This window comes from Diospyros lotus, chromosome 6, assembly GCF_014633365.1.
Source record: "Diospyros lotus cultivar Yz01 chromosome 6, ASM1463336v1, whole genome shotgun sequence".
NCBI classification, from domain to species: domain Eukaryota; kingdom Viridiplantae; phylum Streptophyta; class Magnoliopsida; order Ericales; family Ebenaceae; genus Diospyros; species Diospyros lotus.
Genome location: NC_068343.1, coordinates 28,678,002 through 28,700,389, shown reverse-complemented (window position 1 = coordinate 28,700,389; position 22,388 = coordinate 28,678,002). Strand labels below are relative to the sequence as shown.

Here is a 22,388-nt window from a genome sequence, read left to right as displayed (position 1 = left end):
CTTTTACCAGTTGCAGACAAACCATGGGAGGATCTTTCTATGGATTTTATAGAGGGGTTGCCCAAATCGGATGGAAAGGATACCATTATGGTAATCGCTGATTGGTTAAGTAAATTCGCTCATTTCCTTAGTCTGACACACCCTTTTATAGCAGCTAAAGTGGCTTGGTTATTTTTGGATACAGTGGTGAAAATTCGTGGTATTCCTAAGACAATCGTGTCAGACCAGGACAAGGTTTTTACCAGTTCTTTTCGGCAGGAGCTCTTTCGAAGATTAGGGGTGGGATTGCATCTTTCAATGACTTACCACCCATGAATGGATGGTCAAATAGAGCGGGTAAACCAATGCTTGGAGGCTTACCTCCGTTGTATGTGTTTTGCTTGGCTTAAGAGTTGGCACAAGTGGTTGTCATTTGTGCAATGGTGGTATAACTCGACCTGCCACACCTCTACTAAGTGAGCCCCGTTTCCACACCTCTATTAAGTGAGCCCTTTTTGAAGCGTTGTTTGGATTTTGTCCATCTATGTTACTAGCTATTTCTCACTCTTCTACCACCTTGGTAGATGTGGAGCAATATTTTTAGCATAGGAAGGATGTGTTGGAAGCCTTAAAATGAGAGTTAGCTATTGCACGCAATCGAATGGTGCAAGCGGCTAACAAAAGGAGAAGTGAGCGGTCTTTCAGTGTGGGGGATCAGGTGCTTGTGAAGGTTAAGCATTTCTTGCAACCTACTTTTACCAAGCAACCAATGTTTAAGATTAGTCCAAAGTATTATGGGCCATATATAGTCTTGGCTAAGGTGGGAGGGGCTGCTTATTGGTTGGAGTTGCCTGAGGGAGTATGGGTTCATCCTATATTCCATGTGTCCCTATTGAAGAGATCAATTGGGCCTCGTACCGTTACGGACCTGGTGTCGCCAACCATGGAGGAGGAATTTGAAGGTGGGTCTTTCGTTATATTATCGACTCTAGAGGAGGATGGTGAGGTCTCTGTTGAACCTTAGAGGCCAATATTGGCAGATGTGTCATATATCAGGAGACAGTACCCATCACTCAAGTCTTAGTTTGGTGGTCTCATTTACCAAACAAGTAAGCCTACTTGGGAGTATCTATCGTAGGTGTTGAAGCAATTTTCGTGTGCAATTAGTCTTTTGTAAATTCTTAAGGGCAAGAATTGTTTCATTGGGGGCGGGGAAGGACTTGTTAAGACCTAGGGGTAGGATTGTAATAAAATAAAAGGTAGTTAAGGTAGGAATAGAAGTGTAACTAATTACCTGAGCATATAAGTATGTTATTGAAGAAGGAGAAGGCAGCTAGAATCTAAATAACAACTTTCTCTTTTGGTTTTCTCTCTCTCTAGCTCTTTCTCTCTCTCTTCCTTTCTCTCTAGATTCTCTTTCTATTCTAACGAAATTTCCCTCAAAATTCTGAGATGTTGTCAACCCTCAACTGAGGCTTGACACAACGTTACCAATGTTTTACTTAGGCTGGGATCCCCTTGTAGTGTTATGGTTGCTCCCCTAGCTCTAAATTTCATGACTAAGGAACCCCAATCTACTTTTGTCTCCCCTAGGGTGGCCAAGCACTTCATTCCGAGGATTACGTTAGAGCTTCCCAGCTCCAATGGCAAGAAATCCTCCAATACTTCCACATTTTGTAGCAAGAGAGTCACTCCCTTGCACACCATAGCCCCTTGGATAGCCATGCCCAATCCCATGATCACGTTGTAACCTATTGTTTGTGTTTTGACCAGCCCTAATTTCTGCACTAAATTAGCCGTTATAAAGTTATGAGAAGCCTCACTGTCAATGAGGACCACCACCTCCTGGCCCTCTATTTCCCCTTTGAGCTTCATGGTATGAGGAGGGGCTAATCTTGCTACCGCATTTATAGACAGCTCCACTACTTCCCCTGTTTTGACCGGATTGCCTTCCTTCCCTGAATTTTTCCCTGTTTCAGCTGCTTCTACCTCTTCCTCTCTCTTCCCTTTCCTCCTTGTAAATTACCATCACTTGTAGCTCCTTGTTCTTTGATAGAACACATATTCTCATATTATTTAGCCCTCAAATTTAGTCTTTTTTGCACATTAGTTGTGTCCTTTTTATTCATCTTGGTTTTATTTTATAGGAATTGGGCTTCACACTATTTTACTTTATTTTTCCAGGTTTATGGGCTATGGGAGCATGATATGGGGCATGAAACGTCTTGATGGCAATGAGATATCTTGGAAATTGGAGAAAGAGAAGTAAGGGCAATTTTAGCAGATTTAACCTCCTGCACTTCCTTCAATATTTTGGCCAAGATAAAGTTCCAGAATGAAGATGATGTCTTCAGAGATATTGTAGAGGACTTCTAGGTATTTCTGGAATGGTATGTTTTGTCCAAATCCGAGTCCGTTTTGGCCTTCAAACAGCACTTCAAAGTCGGGGCTAGGAAGTTAGGTCAAATTAGGAAAGCTGCACAGATGCTGATTCTTTAAAAGGCCATATCTTGGGCGTCCGGTATCCAAATCAAGTGATTCAAAAGCCCAAATTAATCGAATCTTCCTGATCTACAATTCTTATGAAGAGGCCGAAGCCAAGTCCGCACGTTAACCTATCCGAAATCGGATGTGAAGTGGCAGTAACCTAGGGTTTCATCCTTAAGCTCTACTTAAGCACCTTAACTGGCCGATTTTGAGAGAATTCTTGGGAAGGGCGTGAACAGAAGCCAGCTTTCCTTCTCCCCATTGTTCTTGTCAAGATGGAAGGCTAAGGATTCTGTAATCGGTTGCAATACCACCCTTATTCCTGGTTTGAGTCTGTGTATGTGTTGATGCCGGTTGGATGAATGCATGCATTTTCTTTGTTTGAGAATCCAAGGTTTTTGTGCTCGGTTGAGGCTTTAACTAGAAGTAAGAACAATCAGTCTTGAATCTGTGCAATAAGGGGAATCAAAACTGATAGATGGAACTAAGAGGTTTCTGAAATCTTTTTATCGGTTTTCTTTCCAATCTTTGGTGGTTGTTAAAGGATTTTTGTGATTTCTGATTTGAGGATTAAAACTAAACAAATTGTTTATTGAGAAGGCGATGAAAACTGGGATAGAAGGTTGGTTTGCAATTGATTGCATCTCGATTTCTTGTGTTCTTGCTTATTTAGTTTTCTGTTTTTTATCAAAAACTTCCCCCCCCCGTTTAGCCTTGTTTTGACAGATACGCTTGAGGTTCATTGGGAGACGACTTTGGGTTGCACCCTTGCTGCAAATCAAAATTCTTATTCAACTAATCTATTGGTGTTCGACAGCCCCGATTATTCTTGCATTTGTCCCCCACCGTATAGTTCTCGTCACAACGAAAACACAACCCTTTAGCTCTTTTGGCTTGTAATTCACTCTCATTGAGACTTTTAAACGTTTTTTTTTTTTTGTTTTGGGGGCGGGGGGGCTCCACTTACTGACATGTGGAAGCTTGTGCAGGGAACTAGGATTGGTGGTTGTTGCTTGGGGAAATGCCACTGGAGGTGGCGAAACCACTACCCGTTGGTGGTTTGCGACCGGAATCGCTAGAGCTTGAGTTCGGCTTGGGCTGTGTCCAGAATGGTCTCCTCGGATCACCAAATTTGTCTCCTCAATGCGTTGAGCTAGGTCCCTCATTTGCTCTAGTCCAATAGGTCTTAGCACCCTCATCTCCTCCCAAATATCTGGTCACAACCCATTTATGCAGTTGTGCCTTCCTGCATGGGACGAAATCTATTCATCAACGTTGCTTTCAGCTCCTCCCAACTCCTCATTCGTCGCCTTCGTTGCTCCCACTGCAACCAAGCTAAAGCTGCTTCTTTAAAGCAAAGACTAGTGGAATCCAATTTCTTCGCATTCGAGACCAGGTTCACTACGAAGTACTGCTCGACTTTGATGACCCAACCGTTTGGGTCATCTCCTTCAAAGACCAACAGCTCCAGTTGCCGGCCTCGAACTTCTATCCCCCAGGGGCCATCGCTCCCACTTTCAACCTCCTTGTTGCATTCCCCCTATTTTGGCAAGTCTTCCAAGGTGAGCGACGAGTTCCCAGCTTCACCCTCCTCGCCTAGTTTCCTCTTTTGTCCCCTCTCTAGCTCGCCCCCCCTTCTCCATCGTCACATTAAATTGCTCTAACATCATCGCCATGTTTGCTTCGATTCCACGCACCTGCTAAAACTTGGCCTTAATTGATTCCATGCCTGCCTGTAACCTATCAATCCTTCCTTCGATTTGCTGCTGGCAGGTCTCTATCCTCCCTTCTAACTCGCCCACTCTCTCTGATATAGACACCCCCATTGAATTGCTCTGGTACGAAAATGATAAGAGCTCTTCTCTTTGATTGAAATAAAATGAATTCAGTAGGAAAAACTCCCAGTACAATTGGTTTACAGCCACTATGAAAAGAAAACAAACTACACCACAAGAAGGAAAATAAGTGCTATTGGCGGATTGGAGGGGGCTGATTTCTCTCCCAGATCTTCTCTCTAAAGTTTCAGATGCTCCTTTCACCTTTTTGTCCTTCCTTTTATGCCATTCCCTTGCATGTTCCAGCCACACGCCAATTATTCCTCTCTAACAGCTTAGGACTATTTTACCCCTGAGCCATTTTACTGGCTTGCCCCTGTGGTCCCCTCCTCATTTCTTCTCTGATAAGTTTGTTTAATGGGGGTCCTAATAGGGTGTTTCATTGTTGACTAGTGTGGATATATTGAAGAGCAAGAAGAAATAATTGGCATCATTGTAGCTCCAAAATTTTTGACAGCTTTGAGAAGTCAAGCCCATTTGATTTAGATATACCAATTTTCTTAAGCTTTAAGATTCCTGACTGTAAACTCACGCTGCCATTTAATGGTTATGTGTTTCATGCAAGGTAATCAGAGGCAAAAGACATTTAAGTTGCTACTATAATATATTTCCTGAGGCAATATGCCCTCAGAAATGCACTTCCCCCTGAGTGAAGCAAGGTGGTAAATTGACCAAAAAGAATAGTAAACATATTTAACATGAAAAAGATAAATCACATGATCTGTAAGATGTCTAAAATACAACTTCTTTTAGAATATTCAAACAAATAATTTTGGGATCTTGCACAAAATTATATTTCATTGTTGTATCTCTTTCACCCTCTTCCACTTATTACTAGAAAAAAGATAGCTTTATAGCCACTCATATTTTGCACATGTTACTACCTAATTGCCAAATATTTGACACCATACAACAAAGATTGTCTTATAGCCTTTCAATGGAAATTTTCTTTTATGTCTAAAAAGGTTTTATGATTGCATGAAATGCTGGATGAACTTTTCCACTATTTATGTGAGTGACATCCTAAGATATCTCCTCCTCCTACAGTTGCTCCAAGATATTTAAATTGGACTTCTATAGGAATAACTTGATCTTCAAGTTCCATCACAACATCATTTGAACCTAATACTTTACTAAACTTAAATTCTATATGTTTGATTTTCAATATGCTTAACTTGGAGCCTTTGAATTAATTGTATACATAAAAAACTGGTGTAGTTTGACATTTTCATGTTGTTTCCACTGTGAAACTCATTTTATTGTAGCTTATGATGATATGAACAACTTGGCAAGAGGCTTGGAAATGGATGATGCCGACATTGTTCTTCGTCCAGCTGTAGCCTTTTATACAGTATGATGCTTCACATCCCAGTAGCTCTATCATTAACATATATGCAATTTCTATCAAGTGCCTGATTTCTGAATTTGCTATACGTTTTGAAGATTGCACTTGAACGAAATTTCACTAGGGGGCGCAGGAGGAAGCTAGTTGAGGTTGCTTGCCTTTACATTGCTTGTCGGTAAGGAATCTTATTTAATAATGGAGAAAAAAAAATTGTAGGCTAGTGTATAAAGTTTATGTTGAAAAAACAAAAGAAATTGATATAAAACAGAAATTACATTCACTGAAATTCGTAGCTATGAACATAAGTTGTGAAAAGGCAGTTGACCTTCTTCAAGACAAAAGCAGTCTAAAGGGCGGTTTCATGTGAAGGCAAAGAAGAATTAACCTGACTTATAGCCAGTGTTAAAAGGCAATTGATTTGTATAGAAGATAAAACTTGAAATCACAGGAAAATGACAACCTAGTAACAATTAGCATTTGTGATTTTAAGTGTACAGCATTGAACATAAAATAGGGGAAACAGTTTAGAAAGTTTTTCTTAGTGCCTCTTGAGATTTTTTTTTAATTTAATTTTAATTATTTATGGTTTTTAGAGATTATTTAAAGTAAGAAAGGTGGTAAGTTACGATGCCATTTAAGTAAATTAAATATCCTAGTGTAATATTTCTTGTTATGTAGCCAAAATAAATAGGAAGAAGAAAAAAATCAACAACATATCAAGCTTTAGTTCCACTAGGTGGGATTGATGCATGAATTCTAGGTTCCCAATAATTTTTATCTACAGCCTTATCATACATAAAAGTCTCCTACCATGTTTTTTAATACTATATTTTGTTAAAAGAGTTGTTCCTTTCCATCCACTCTCTTTTATGTGAGCCTCTATTGGTCTTCTACTCACATGATAAAATTGTTTTAATCATGTCTCAAGCTTCTTATTTTCAATAAGAGCCACTCTCACCTTATTTAGAATCTAATTTCTAATTTTATCTCTTTTTGTGTGGTCACATATTTGTCTTAAATCCTTCTTTATTACGCTCATATTTTGCATATGTTTGGAAGTGAACTTTTCTCATGACCTAAAATGAGAATCCTGACCACCACATGGCCCCAAATGAATACTAAGCACTAGGCCAAGTAATTCTTGAACAACAAAACTTGTATTTTTTCATAGTCATAATGTCCATTCTAGGAGAAGTTGCCATGCAAATTAATGAAGTACAAAACAATTGTTTTCAAGTCAATTCTACTTACCAAAGGACAAAGATCTTACCAATAAGTAAATAGAGTTGGCATTGAAGGATTACAAGACAATTTTGATAATTAGGTTTCCATGAAAAATGACCATGTGAACAAAATGGGCCTATCAAAAATCAACCAGATTGTGAAGATGTATGAATTGGGCTTAATGTTAGTTTGAGATTTGGAAAACATAAAAACTGATTTAAGTGAGCCAACATACAGGAAATAGATAAGAGGCATGGAGATGAAAATGAAGCTAGCTGTGAGTAAAGCTTTTGTTGAAAAACACGAGTGATGAAATTATATCATATTTGCTTGGGAAAACTTTATGCAGTGTGGCATTGTGCAAGATAAAGCTTTCTGATGATGATAATAAAATATAAACGAATTCCATATGACAGTATTCTAAGGATAATGAAATTCAATAATGAATTGACAACCATATAGCTTGAAGGTCAACATTAATCCAATTGAATAGACATTTTTTTCCTTTCCCCCAGCATGGCATTGCCAAAGTATTTAAATCCCTTCCACATCTGTTGCCTGCCACGTAATATTTTATCAATGTACTAGCTAAACAGTGGGATTAAGGCTTGATGTGTTGTTGACTGGCTAACTAAGGTCACCAAGTTGTGGCAGGGCTAATATCTATTAAAACATGAAAAGATTGTGATCAATAAATATTGGAGAATTAGATTATGATCACCTCTGTGTTGATTTGCCTGCTTCTCCATATTTGGCATTGTTACTTTGCTAACTCTCAAGCAATTGCATATGGAAAAGTATTTTTGACTCCAGAACTGTGTTAGCTAGGACAGGGATCAGTAAAGAGTTGACCACACGGATTGTGTGGTGTCTATAGATAATTTTGAAAGGAATATTCTTTGTTGACACTAGAACTGTGTTAGCTAGGATAGGATCAGTAAAGAGTTGACAACATGGATTGTGTGGTGTTCGTAGATAAGTTTGAAAGGAATGTTCTTCGCTGAATTGTTTATGTTGCAATTATAGGCTTATGCAGATTTTGGCATGATTAAATCTCATTTTTTTCAAATCTGTAACTTAAAACATTTCAATAAATCGCTTGCATTGCAAGTGACTTCTTTGGTCAGTTTCATTTGTTAGGGACCATATGCAGTAGGCGCTAACTCCATCATAAATGTGGGGAAGTGTCAGCCTCCTATAAGAAGTTCATTAGGCATGCCAAACATTTTGTTCTTTACTTAAGTGAATTTCTGGTTGTGGCATGCAAGGGCTTACCTTGCTAGGTTACTATAGGTGAATTTCTGGGTGTGGCATGGAAGGGCTTATCTTGCTAAATTACCATATACTTAGAAATTATCAAAGACAATGTCTTGATTGAATTAAAATGAATGTGTACAATATCCTCTTCTAAGGAGAGGATTATTAGCAAAGAAGGAAAGAAATAATAGACAACATCCTACCATTTTAATTTACATTATTGTCTTTCTATATTTACATAAAACACTGATCCTAGAGATCAGCCTTAATTGAGCATAATTCCAGCACTCCCCCTCAAGCTGGTTTGTAGATATCTTCCATAGCTAGCTTGCCAATAAGTTTATCAAACTGCTTCTTGTGAAGACCCTTAGTTAGAACATCAACAATTTGTTCGGTTGTTGGAAGGTATGGCATGCATATTACTCCAACATCGATCTTCTCCTTGATGAAATGTTTGTTCACCTCTATATGTTTTGTACGGTCATGCAACACTGGATTATGAGCTATAGAGATGACAATCTTGTTGTCACAGTAGACTTTTATAGGTACTGAATGAGAAAATTTCAGCTCTTCAAGTATTCGTTTGATCCACATTCCCTCACAAATTCCATGGGCAACAGTTCTAAACTCTGCTTCTGCACTACTTTTAGCCACTACATTATGTTTTATACTTTGCCAGGTGACTGGGTTACCCCCAACAAAAGAATAGTAGCCCGAAGTAGATCTCCTATCATCAACACTTCCTGCCCAATCTACATCAGTGTAGATCTCAACTTGCAGGTGACCATGTTTCTTGAACAATAACCTTTTGCTAGGTGTCCCTTTTAGATATCTTAGGATTCTATAGACCACCTCGAAATGCTCTGGCGTTGGTGAGTGCATAAACTGACTTGCCATACTAGCTGCAAAAACAATATCAGGCCACGTATGAGACAAGTAGATTAACTTGCCCACAAGTCTCTGATATTGTTATCTATCCTTCACTTCGTCAGCTTTAGCAGCCTGTAGTTTCACATTAGGCTCAATGGGAGTCTCCGACATCTTGCAATCGAGTAAACCTGTTTCTCCAAGAAGATCAAGAACATATTTTCTTTGATTGACAAAAATACATTCTTTGGATCTTGCAAACTCCATTCCAAGAAAGTATTTTAGAATTCCCAGGTCCTTAATTTGGAACTCCTTCGCAAGTTTCTGCTTGAGGGCTACTAACTCTGTCTCATCATCATCAGTTAAAATAATGTCATCAACATAAACAATCAAAATTGCAACTTTACTATCTTTTGAGTGTTTATAAAATATAGTGTGATATGCCTGACTCTGAAGGAAGGCATAATTGGTAACTGCCTTTCCAACTGTTTGAGACCGTACAAGGATTTCTTCAACTTACATACTTTGTCACTCCCAAGTTTCTTTTCGAATCTCGGAGGCAAACTCATGAAGACCTCCTCTTTAAGATCACCATTAAAAAACGCATTTTTGACATCAAGCTGGTGTAGAGGCCAATATGAATTTACTGCAAGCGACAATAGGACTCTGATAGAGTTTATTTTAGCAACATGAGCAAAGGTCTCCTAGTAGTCAATTCCATAAGTCTGGGTGAAGCCCTTAGCCACAAGTCTGGCTTTCTACCTATCACCACTCCCATTAGCCTTACACTTTATTGTAAACACCCATTTACACCTTACTATTTTCTTGCCTTTGGGCAAATAAACTATCTCCCAAGTGGCACTTCGCCTTAGAGCATTCATCTTGTCCATGACTACTAATTTTCAATTCGGATCATCCAAAGCTTCTTGTATATTCCTTGGAATAAACAAGTGTGAAATTTTAGATGTGAAAGCTTTATGATTTTTTGATAGTCTATGGTAACAGAGATATTTAGCAATAGGATGTTTAGTGCAACTTCTAACACCTTTCCTAATGGCTATAGGAACATCAATATCAGGAATAGTAGGTAAATAATTGATAATAGTTGAAGAATCAACTGGGGAACTATTGGGCACAGTTGAAGGAAGTAAACTAGAAGTTGAAATGGGATTTCTTGAATTTACAGTGCCATTGCCCGAGTTTTCAAATTGGTTTTGTGCAAAGTTGATATTCAGGTCTTTGTTCCTTTGATGTAATCTCTGCCTGGTATAAACCCGAAACTCAGAATTTAGATCATGATGATCAGTCTGTAGTACTTCTCCCCCTACACGAGAAACCCTTTCACTGGGCACCAAATGACTAGAACCAGAATCTCCCAAGTGACCATTATTAGAGCCATGTGGTTCTTGAGTAGGACAAATTGCGTTTGGAAGCGGGACAGAAACATCCCAAGAATTATCTTCAACTCCATGTTTCTCCCCTTGAAGAGAATTTTGGTTAAAATATGGCTGTTTTTCAAAAAAATGAAACATCCATATTGATAAAGAATTTTTTTGTGTGAGGATCATAACACTTATAGCCTTTTTGATGTGAGGTGTAATACCCCATGTTTAGATAATGCTGCCACGTAATTTTAATAAGTTTAGAATATCGAAAAATGGATTTTATAGCAATTTCAGGTACCGAATCAACTGCAAGGAATGCCTCGGAGTGAAATTGTCTAAGAAAAATGATATGGTCTCGATATGCGTTCTGAGTTAGGATTTATGGTATCAAAAGAAATCGGATCGAGAACAATTTTTGGTACAGCTAAAATACAGCTGCCATTTAAGCTATAAAATCGAATCGTTGTAGGAGGCTCTCGAAAAATCAACGGAACCCTAGGGGGGCTTCGGTTTTGGGTAATGAGCAACCCTTCAGTGGTTTTAGGATAAAACGACAGCCTGGTGAGGACACTGGGGTGAAATCGACATTATCGAGTAACTTTGAAGTTATTAATTTTGCGTTTTCGGTATTATAATGCAAATTAAATTGAGGTTTAAGAGTATAGTTGTAATAAAGAAATTTTCCAAGTGATATTATAGTAAAATTGAGGATTAATATGTAATTTTCTATATCTATTAATTTTTATATCTATTAATGTAATATATAAATAGTATATATATATAGGCGTGCAGTGTGTGCAATGTCCGCCCACCCCTCTGCAAATCTAAACCCATTCTCCTGCAAATCCATCCCATGCCCTGCAAGCCATGATTTACGGGAGATTTTGTATGCTAAGAGAGTCTTTCACGCCAAGGGGTATGGGCAAGGCGGTGAGAAGTGGGGTGGGATGCCTATAAATAGAAGGGGAAGAATGAGAGTGAAGGGGGCAGGGGACTTGGGCTTGGCCGAGAGAGAGAAGGAGAAGGAGGGAGATCGACAGGGAGCTGGGAGCTCGCAACGGCGGTTGGAGGCAGCTACAACAAAGGTGGTCCGCACGCCAGCAGCAACAACATCAATGAGGCATCGCGAGCTGCTGGTGGCGACTGAGGGTGGCTGGCGAGGTCGATGGCGGTACGCAAAGACCTGAGAAGCGGTCGGAAGCAGCAACCGCAGCCATGGCCGTGAGCCCCAGCTACAGCAAGGCCGCCCCAACCGCGGCCAACAGCGGCCGCGAGCAGCTCCAACGGCGGCGCGGTAATTGGGGAGGCCGACAGGAGCCTGTGAGGGAGGCAGTAAGCCGGCAGCAAGGCAGTGCGACGGCTGGGTGAAGCTGGCCATGCGCCCATGGCGGAAGGAGAAGAAGCAGAGGAGGGAGGAAGAAGAAGAAGAGAAGGAGGAGAAGAGAAAAAGAAAAAGAAAAGAAAAGAAAAGAAAAGGAAAAATAAATGGGAAAAATGTCAAAAAAATCCCAGAAAAATCTTAAAAAATAGGAAATTATATTTCGGTAATATCCCAGAGATTTTGGCTAGAAAAATGGCCCGAGCATGCATTTCGAGGATGTGGCCTGCATATCGAGAAAGTCAGAGATGCTAAGTTGAGGTGAGTAAAATTTCTTAGAAAATTTTAGAAATTCAAGAATATTATTTTATGAATTTTCGTAGTGAAATATTTGAGAAAATATTTTTAGAAATATTTAGTTTGGATTTATTAAGGAAAATTAGGAAGAAATAGAGAAAAAATTATAGAAAATGCCAAAAATTATGGAAAAATAGAATTTAATATTTATTTAAATAATTATGGTAATTAGGATGCTTTGAGAAATAAGTTGAAGTGACTTGTCAAAATTTGAGGTTGACACGCAAATCAAGGCGATGCACGAGGCAAGGCACGGATATCGAGGTAGCTTGATAAGCTCTAGAAGGTAAGTAGTACTCCTCAATTAAAGTTAGTTTTATGGAAAATGCTTAGTTTATGTCCCTCGAAAATGTTTTCATCATATTGACATACTATGATATGTACCCATCACGTAGATTGCATACATGACATGACTATGAAATGCATAAATATACGTTGATATCATTGATCACTCGCATTTGAGGCCGTAGGGAGTACGAACTGGCACCGCTACTTTACCAAGAGTGCACCCATACACCTCAGCTTCGATAGAGGGGGCCGTTAAAATGGTAGGTAGCATGAGGGGTGCAGTTGACACCTACGAGGTAAGATATTGCATACACACATGACATAGCATTATGTATCCTTACTTAGATGATTCACTATCTAACTTGGGTTTCGCCCCTGGAATATTCAAACGTTCCAGGTGGAGATTATAGCAGATTCAAGGATAAATGAGGCATGAAACGGAACTTAGCAGAGAAAGTGTATGAAGAGTGAAACGTATGTTGTACCGTCCATGTATTTAAGTTTTGCTACTTTAGATTCTGAACGTTTTGAGGAATGTTGAATTTATTTACGATTAATGTTAAGATATCAGGTTTCGATCTTTGCTTCCGCATTTGATGTGTACAGTGATTCTCTTTCGAGATTAATGTATGGGAATTCTGGGACGGATTCGAGGAATTATGTGATTTAGCTTTAGTGATTGAAAGAAATTTTTTTTTTTTTGTCTCGGAATTGTCCGAATTATAACGCGCCCGGGAAAGCGGGGCGTTACATGAGGCATAACCCAAAAAAACACATTTGACAGCCCTAGGGTCAAGTTTGGAACGAAATTGATTAGGTATATGAACATACATAGTACATCCAAAAACTTTGATAGGAAGATCCGAATGTAACCAAGTGTTGGAAAAAACTTCTTTCAATCACTCTAGAGGTGTTTTGTACTTTAATACTTTAGTGGGCATCTTGTTTATCAAATAGGACGCCGTCAAAACAGTTTCTCCCCATAAATATTTTGGAATACAACAACATATCCAGCCTTTATCCCACTATGTGGGGTCAACTACATGAATTCTAGACTTCCATGTATTTCTGTCTTTTGTCATATTTTCATTTAGATCCATACACTTCATATCAAACTTTAATGTCTCTCCCAAAGTCTTCTTGGGCCTGCCTCTACCTCTTTTTTTGACTAATTGTTCCATTTCATCAACTTTCCTCACATGAGCGTCTCTTGGTCTCCTGCTCACATGACCAAACTATCTTAGTCTAGTCTCTCTTATCTTCTCCTTGATTGGCACTACTCTTACCTTATTACAAATAACATCATTTCTAATTTTATCCTCTCTTGTATGGCTGCACATCCATCTTAACATTCTCGTCTTCGCTACACTCGTCTTTTGCTCATGCTGGTATTTGATTACCCAACATTTTGAGCCATATAACAAGACTGGTCTTATAGCTGTCCTATAGAATTTTTCCTTCAGTTTTAATGAGATTTTACCATCACATAACACCTCCGATGCATTTCTCCATTTTAGCCAACCTGCCTTAATTCTATCTGTGACATCCTCATGAATTTCTCCATCTTTTGAATCACTGATCCCAAATATCGAAAATAGTCTTTTCTTTGTAAGATTTGATTTTCCAATTTTATTATAACATCCTCCACTCTTTTATTCTTACTAAATTTACATTTCATATATTCTATTTTCTTTTTACTTAATTTAAATCCCTTAGATTCTAAATTGTTTCTCCACAACTCAAGCTTAGTGTTCACTCCTTCTTTTGTTTCATCCACAAACACTATGTCGTCTGCAAATAGCATACACCATGGCACCTCTGTCTGAATATCTTTAGTGAGTTCATCCATTACTAGAGCAAATAGGTATGGACTTAGTGCAGAACCTTGATGCAATCCTATTGTAGTTGTAAACGGTTCAGTATCCCCTCCGTATGTTCTGACCCTTGTCTCTACACCGTGATACATGTCTTTAAGGGCTTATACATAGGCTATTCTAACTTCTTTTTTCTCTAAAACCCTCCATAATACTTCTTTAGGGACCCTATCATAGGCCTTTTCTAGATCTATAAACACTATATGTAGGTCCTTTTGATGATCCCGATACCTTTCCATTAGGCATCTCAGTAGGTACATAGCTTCCATTGTTGACCTACCAGGCATGAAACCAAACTGATTTTCTGAGACCTTTGTTTCTTTTCTGAGCCTCCGTTCTATTATTTTCTCCCAGAGTTTCATGGTATGGCTTATTAACTTAATTCCTCTGTAATTTTCACAGTTTTGAACATCTCCTTTGTTTTTGTATATAGGAACCAAAGTACTCTTCCTCCACTCATCTGGCATCTTTTTTGATTTAAGGATCGCGTTAAATAATTGCGTTAGCCAGGAGATGCCCTATTCTCTCATGCATTTCCATGCTTCTATTGGTATATTATCTGGTCCCACCGCCTTATGATTTTTCATCTTTTTTAATGCTTGCCTTATTTCATTTGAACTTATGCGTCGATAGAATGTATAGCTCACGTTCCCTTCAGAGTTACTAAGATGTCCCAACCTAACTCTTGTGTCGCCACCGTCATTGAATAATTTTGTGAAATACTCCTTCCATCTCTCCTTAATCACTCCCTCATTCACTAATACATTTTGATTTTCATCTTTTATGCATTTCACTTGATTTAAATCCCGTGTTTTTCTTTCTCTTGCTTTAGCTAATTTATATATATATCCCTTTCTCCATCTTTTGTATCAAGTCGTTTATATAGATTCTCATATGCTTTTGACCTTGCTTCATTAACAGCTCCTTTTGTTGCCTTTTTTGCTTATTTATAATTTTTTTGATTTTCTTCATTGTTGCGTTGATATACAGCCTTATAGCAAGTTTTCTTATTTTTAATTTTCAATTGTACCTCTTCATTCCACCACCAAGACTTCTTAAAGTTAGGGGCTCTACCATTTGTCTCTTCAAGGACTACCTTTGCTGTGCTTCTTAGGGCGTTAACCATTTCTTTCCACATTTGGTTTGTTTGTCCTTCTTCATTCCATTCCCTTCTACCCCCTAATTTTTCTTTGAAGATTAGTTGTTTCTCCCTTTTTAAATCCCACCACCTGATTCTTGGATTTTGTTTTATGTGATTTTTTCTCTTCCAATTTCTTACTTAGACGTCAAGTACTAGAAGTCTATGTTGAGTAGTCAAACACTCTCCTGATATCACCTTAAAATTCCTACAACATAACTGATCCTCTTGTCTCATGAGGAAGTAATCTATTTGGGTGCTTGATGTGATATTTTTATATGTGATTAAGTGTTCGTCTCATTTTTTGAACCTAATATTGGTTATGATGAGCCCATATGCGATAGCAAAATCTATAATAGATTTACCCTCAGTATTAATTTTCCCGAATCCATACCCTCCATGTACCTCTTTATAGCCGTTTCCGTCTCTACTCACGTGCCCATTTAAGTCACCTCCTATAATCACTTTCTCTCCTCTTGGTATCATTTGTATGAGTCCCTCTAGGTCCTCCAAGAATTTTGCTTTTATTTCATCACCTAATCCCGCTTGTGGTGCATATGTACTAAAGATATTCATAGTCATTCTTCCTAGACTAACCTTCACCATAATAATCCTATCTTTTATTCTCTTTACATACACTACCTCATCTACTAAGCTTTTATCCATAATAATCCCCACTCCATTTTTCGCTCGATAATTTCCTATGTACCATATTTTATATCCAGTTTCTGATCAAGTTTTTGCTTTTTTTCCTACCCATCTCATCTCTTGAAGGCACATAATATTATTTTTTCTCCTAATCATCACATCTACCACTTTCATAGCTTTGCCTGTTAATGTCCCTATATTCCATGACCTAATCCTTAATCTATGATTTTGTTTTTGGCCTTGACTTTGAATTTGATTTTGGTTTTGATTTTGATTTTGGACTAGCTTCTTTACCCACATCTGTCCAAGCAAATGCGGGAACCGTTGCTCATTTGTCACTACATCCGGGCGCCGATGCAGCGGCCCTAGCTCACTTGACACTACACGCGGGTAGTATAGCGCGTTGCTATGAAGGGTTACGCCCACACCCAAATGATTTTTCATAATTTGTTTAGAGTTTATGTTTTGAATCTGACTAAGTTTTACGTTGGCTGTCGGCTACCTTAGACAACCCTCCTCCTTTATCCGGACTTGGGACCAACAGTGAATAACATCCCCAGGTGGAGTTCCATAAATATTTTGGAATATGCATAGAAAACATTATGGCACATGTGACTTTGAGTAAATGTTTGTTTTTTATGTTCAGCAATGCCATTCTGTTGAGGAGTATCCCGACAAGTAGATGTGTGGTGAATACCTTTAGTTTTAAAAAGATCCCCCAAGTGCTCGTTAAAATACTTGGTGCCATTGTCAGAGTGTAAAATACCAATTTTGGTTTGAAATTGATTTTCAATCATAGTGTAAAATTTTTTGAATAAGTATTCCACTTCAGATTTTTTTTGCATCAAATAAATCCAACACAAATGTGTATGATCATCAATAAAGGTAACATACCATCGTTTTCCAGAACGAGTAGAAATTTTAGATGGACCCCCAAAATTACTATGAATTATATAAAAAGGTTTGGACGTTTGGTAAGGTCTTGGTAAATATGTAGAACGATGATTTTTTTTGCCAAGATGCAACTGTCACATTAAGGAAATGAATAGTCTATTCTTTTAAACAAATTAGGAAATAAATGTTTCAAATATGCAAAACTAGGATGGCCAAGTCTAAGATGCCATGGCATAATCGTGTCTGGAATAGGAATTGAACTAGTACTACTAAAGCTCTGAGCTTTTTTATTACCAATAGAGATATCATCAAAGTAGTAAAGATCTTCAATCATCCTAGCACGCCCAATCATCATCCCCAAGGTTTGGTTTTGAAATTCATAGTGAGAGTCAAAGAAAATAACACAACAATTAGAATCTGTGCACAGTTTACTAACAGATAAAAGATTGCAGGCTAAGTTAGGAACATGAATGATAGAAGTGAGATTAATATTCTCAGTCAGTTTAATAAGCCCATTGCCAGCAATGGGTGAAAAACTACCATCAACGATTCTGATTTTTTCATTGCCAAAGCAAAGAGAATAAGTATTAAAGAAATGAGAAGAACTAGTCATATGATCGGAGGCTCCGGAATCTATAACCCATGGAGAGAAATGAAGACAAGAAAAGGGCGTTAGGTTTTCTACCTATGTGTGCCAAGAAAACACTAGGAATACCAGATGAGGAGAATTGGATCTTAACAACTACAAGAGTTGATCAATTTTCTCTTTGTTGAAGGGACCAGTATCAACCCCATTGGCAGTAGGGACCCCACGGTTGCTCTTTTCTCCTTGCTTACTGCTCTTCCAATTAGCCGATTTGCCGTGAAGTTTCCAGCAAGTCTCATGAGTATGGTGTGGCTTGTTGCAATGGTCACACCAAACCCGAGGTTGCTTATTGCTCCTACACTGATAATTTGCAGCCTTGTAGGCAGTAATTAGGGTAGAATTTTCAAGGGACTCACCAGTGGTCTTTTTTCCTAGCATGACACTCCTTCAGCTTTCCTCTCTTATAACTTCAGCAAATACATCACCAATAGGAGGAAGGGGAGACCGACCAATGATCCTTCCTCGCACTTCATTGAATTCGATATTGAGACCAGCAAGAAACTTGTAAATACAACTATCTTCAACCGATTTTTTGTGGTGGTGACAATCATTTGTAGATTTCCACTCATACGTGTTGAAGAGATCAAGATCTTGCCACAATCGCTTCAAAGAATGGAAGTATTTAGTGACAGAATCATCTCCTTGTCGGACCTCTCCCAGTTTCAGAGTCAATTCAAAAATCGGAGATAGGTTCCCCAGGTCTGAGTACGCTTGATTTACATGATCCCATAATTCCTTTCCAGTAGGATAACACATATAATTGGAAGTGATATCTTCATCCATGGAATTGACCAGCCATGTCATTACCATGGAGTTTCCAGCATCCTAAATGGAGTGCAATGGATCATCTGTTGCAGGTTCCTTCTTTTCCCCTGTGATGTAGCCAATTTTCCCTTGCCTGCGAATATACATCCAGACAGATTGAGACCAGTGAAGAAAATTATCACCATTTAAACGAATGGTGGTGATTTGAACAGAATGGGTATTGGAATGGGTCGTTGGAATTCTTGTCTGGATGGTAGCGGCAAGATTTGGGATGGATTCAGATGTAACTTCTGACATAACTGAACTAGTTGGAAGCAGAAGAACAGAAAGAGAAACACGGTTAACAAAACCTGGGAGGTGGCTGCTGGTGCAATGACAGCAGCAACTCTAGGATGCAGCGACGACTTTGGGTTGTGGTGGCTGGTGGTCGGATGGCGTCTGAAACGGCCGTGTTAGGTGTGGCGGTCACGGTGGTCAACGGCGTTTGAACCAGCCGCATTGATGAGCTTTGAAGAGGTTGCGACCGATGGCTCTGAAGCGGCTGCATTGATGGGTATCAACCTGAGATCGGCAACAGCTAGGGTGGCCTATGGCAACGATGGTTAGGAGGGCCGATGGCGGCAGCTAGGGATGGCCGTAGGCTGATGGGTATCGGATCTGATGGATGAAGAGGCAGCTTAGGGTTTCATAGGAAATGGAAGGTTGTGATTAAAAGGCTGCCTAGGGTTTTTCACAGTGTATGGCTGTGATTTAATCCTGCTGTGCTGTGATACCAGCTTAGAAATTATCAAAGACAATGTCTTGATTGAATTAAAATGAATGTGTACAATAATCTCTTTTAAGGAGAGGATTATTAGTAAAGAAGGAAAGAAATAATAGACAGCATCTTACCATCCTAATTTACATTATTATCTTTCTATATTTACATAAAACACTGATCCTAGAGATCAGCCTTAATTGAGCATAATTCCAGCACATATTTTATATGAATTTCTTGAAATCTTTTAAGGCAATAAATTCTTGTTAATGTGAAAAATGTTATCAATGGCAAGTCATTATGTTTGATTTTGCTAATTTATATGGATGAATATCTTGTTGATCAATTCAGCATTTTTCTATTAGTTGAATCTTTCAAGTGCTTCTACTATCTGCTTACTGCTTATTGCTTACTCTTAAAAAGAAAATTGTGAATGTACTAAATTTGTGTAAGATTGAGACCTTAGGGAAAAAGACTTGGAGAGGAAGAAACGAAGGAAATCTTACTGAAAGAATAATGCCTCAAAATCATAACATTAAGACAACATGAGCTGCATTTATATACATATGCAGCTCATAACAGAAAGGCGGCTGATACCGTTCCAAAACATAACAAACTAACGTACGCCACATAAGCAAAATACAACAAACTGGAAATAACAAAGCAGCAAACTAATAACAGGCATTATCTCAATGCCGCATTCTCTCTAACACTCCCCTTCAAATCAATCTTCCTCTACTCTGTAGTAGACTCATCATTAGCTGTAGGTCCAGCACCAGTAATCATAGGAGTCCAAGTAATCCCAAGCTTTTGACTCAACTGCTTGAACTTGTCTCTTGGTAGGCTTTTAGTAAAAATATCAGCAATCTGATCTGAAGTAGGAACACCTTGACTGACACAGATGCAGGAGAAAACATAGAGGTATAAGGAAACTCATGTGCATTAAAATGAACATGTCTAGTGACATACACACGGCCAGAAGGATGAAGACATTTATACCCAGCTTGAGTGGAGCTATAACCTAGAAATATACCCTTGGTAGAATGGAAATCCAGTTTGTGCTTGTTATAAGGTCTAAGAAAAGGAAAAAAAAGCACACGCAGATGGTAATTGGGAGGTTTACAATACAAAAGTTCAAATGGAGTATGAAACTTGACTGAGGAGTTAGGTAGAGGATTAATTAGATGAGCAGCGGTTAAGAACGCTTCTACCCAGAATTTCATTGGCATTTTGGCATGAGCTAATAATGTCAACCCCATTTCGGTGATATGCCTATGCTTCCTTTCAGCTACACCATTTTGCTGATGAGTATGAGGACAAGTAAACTAAGATTGAATCCCATTCTCTCTTAGATAAGGTAAGAAATTGCGAAACTCCCCCCCCCCCCCCTAATTGTCAGTTTGTAAAGCTTGAAGCCTAGTTTGGAATTGATTTCCAGCAAGTTTATGAAACGAAACAAATACTGACAAAGCATCAGATTTGAGCTTTAAGGGGATATAACCAAGTGTATTTAGTTTTAGCATCCGCAAAGATTATGTAGTATCGAAAAACTTCCATAGACAACATAGGTGCTGGGCCCCAAAGATCAGAATATATCAATTGTAAAGGATTAGTGGCAGTAATTTCATGAGTGGAGAATGGAAGTTGACACATCTTACCAACCTTACATGAATCACAAAAAGACAAATTGGAAGATGAACAAGAAATTACCAACTTTATTTAACACTCTTTGAAGAACACTCAAAGAAAGATGGCCCAACTTATTATGCCAATCCTGACAAACATTAGAGTTTTGGGCCAAATGGACAGCTTTTAATAGTTCATGATCAAGACAAACTTGTCTACTACACTATTGTTTATTATTATTACATGTAGTCAAAGAAATACTAGCAGAAGAATTAGGAACAGATTCTAGAGATGCAGCTGGAGTGCTTGATTGCAACAGAACAATGTGCTGGAATGAGCCAATATAGCCCATCTTTAAGGTGTTCCCGAAGAAGCACCTCCCCAGAAAATTTTGTCCTTAACAAAACAAGCATCAGAATGAAACTCAGCCACTACATTGTGATCTCTAGTTAGCTGGGAAACACTTAGCAAATTTTTCTACATACTCGGAACATGCAGAACGTTAGGTATAGAAATAAAAAATTGTAAGAAAATGGAGTGGTTAGAATGCCAGTACCAATATGTGTTATAGGTAACTGCTTACCATTGCCGATAGTAACTTTGTCTCCTCCATGATATGGTGAATGTAGAGACAAGTTATTAAGGCTTGATGTAATATGGTTTGTGGCGCCTGAGTCAACAAACCAGGCTAGATCAGACATAGAAGATTGGTTAGCACAGTGTTCAGGATTAACAAAAGGTTTATGAACACTGTCATGAGGTAAATTGTGCACTGAACCAGGTTCTTGAGTGTAGGCTCCACTAGAATCACTAAAGGTAGCCATATAAGCACCTGAGCCTTGTTGATTTCCAAGACACAAAACCTCCTGAAGTTTTACCAAAAGCTTGACCAAAAACACGAGTAAAATTTTTATCAAATCGATAGTAACACTTGTCAACCATATGCCCTGGTTTACCACATAATTGACAATAAACTCGACGATTAGAAGACCTTCCTCTACCTCTTCCCCTCTAAAACTTGAACCTCCTCCTCTTTGAGAAAAACCTCCTCTGTTATAGCCAAAACTTCTAGTATTCGAAGAAGAAGCCACATTCACATTCATAGATGAGTGCAATGAATCAAATTGCACAGTTGGAGGCTCATTCTTAACAGCTAACTGTTGCTCATGCATTAACAACAGATACTGCACTTTCTCTAGATTTATATCATCCATTTGATATAGATAATCTTGATCTAGACCATTTAATATAGCTAACAGCAGCTCGTTATCACTTACTGGCTCTCCTATGGTTGCAAGAGAATGGCCCTATGGTTTTTATCTTTAGCACATAGTCATTAATCGACAAATTATTCTTCTTGACTGATCTTAGTTGTTGTTTCAGTTGAAATGATTTGGCAATTTGTCTGTCTAGCATATAGATTCTTAGGATAATAGCCATACCTCAGCAGATGATTCACATTGAATCACCTGCGCTAGCACTTCTTCGGTAATCATAGAGAACAACCACCTAGGAGTAACTGATCTGATCGGAGCCAATTCATGCACTCTGAATTCAGTATCGACTCACCATCGTTAGGATCATCAACGTACTTCGAAGAAGCAGACGACTTGTTTAAGAACGAAACCAAGTCGAAGGCTTGTATCGTGGTAAGAACTTGAGCCTTCCAGAAGATATAGTTCTTCGAATCTAGCTTCA

The 22,388-nt window shown here is 38.6% G+C and overlaps 1 protein-coding gene across 1 annotated transcript in view; it reads left to right on the top strand.

The window, feature by feature from the left end:
- LOC127804451 (transcription factor IIIB 60 kDa subunit-like) overlaps positions 1 to 22,388 on the top strand; it is a 158,805-nt gene that overhangs the window by 5,535 nt on the left and 130,882 nt on the right. Inside the window, 1 exon segment of the mRNA XM_052341316.1 lies at positions 5,567 to 5,652. Coding sequence (XP_052197276.1) covers positions 5,567 to 5,652 — 86 coding nt within the window.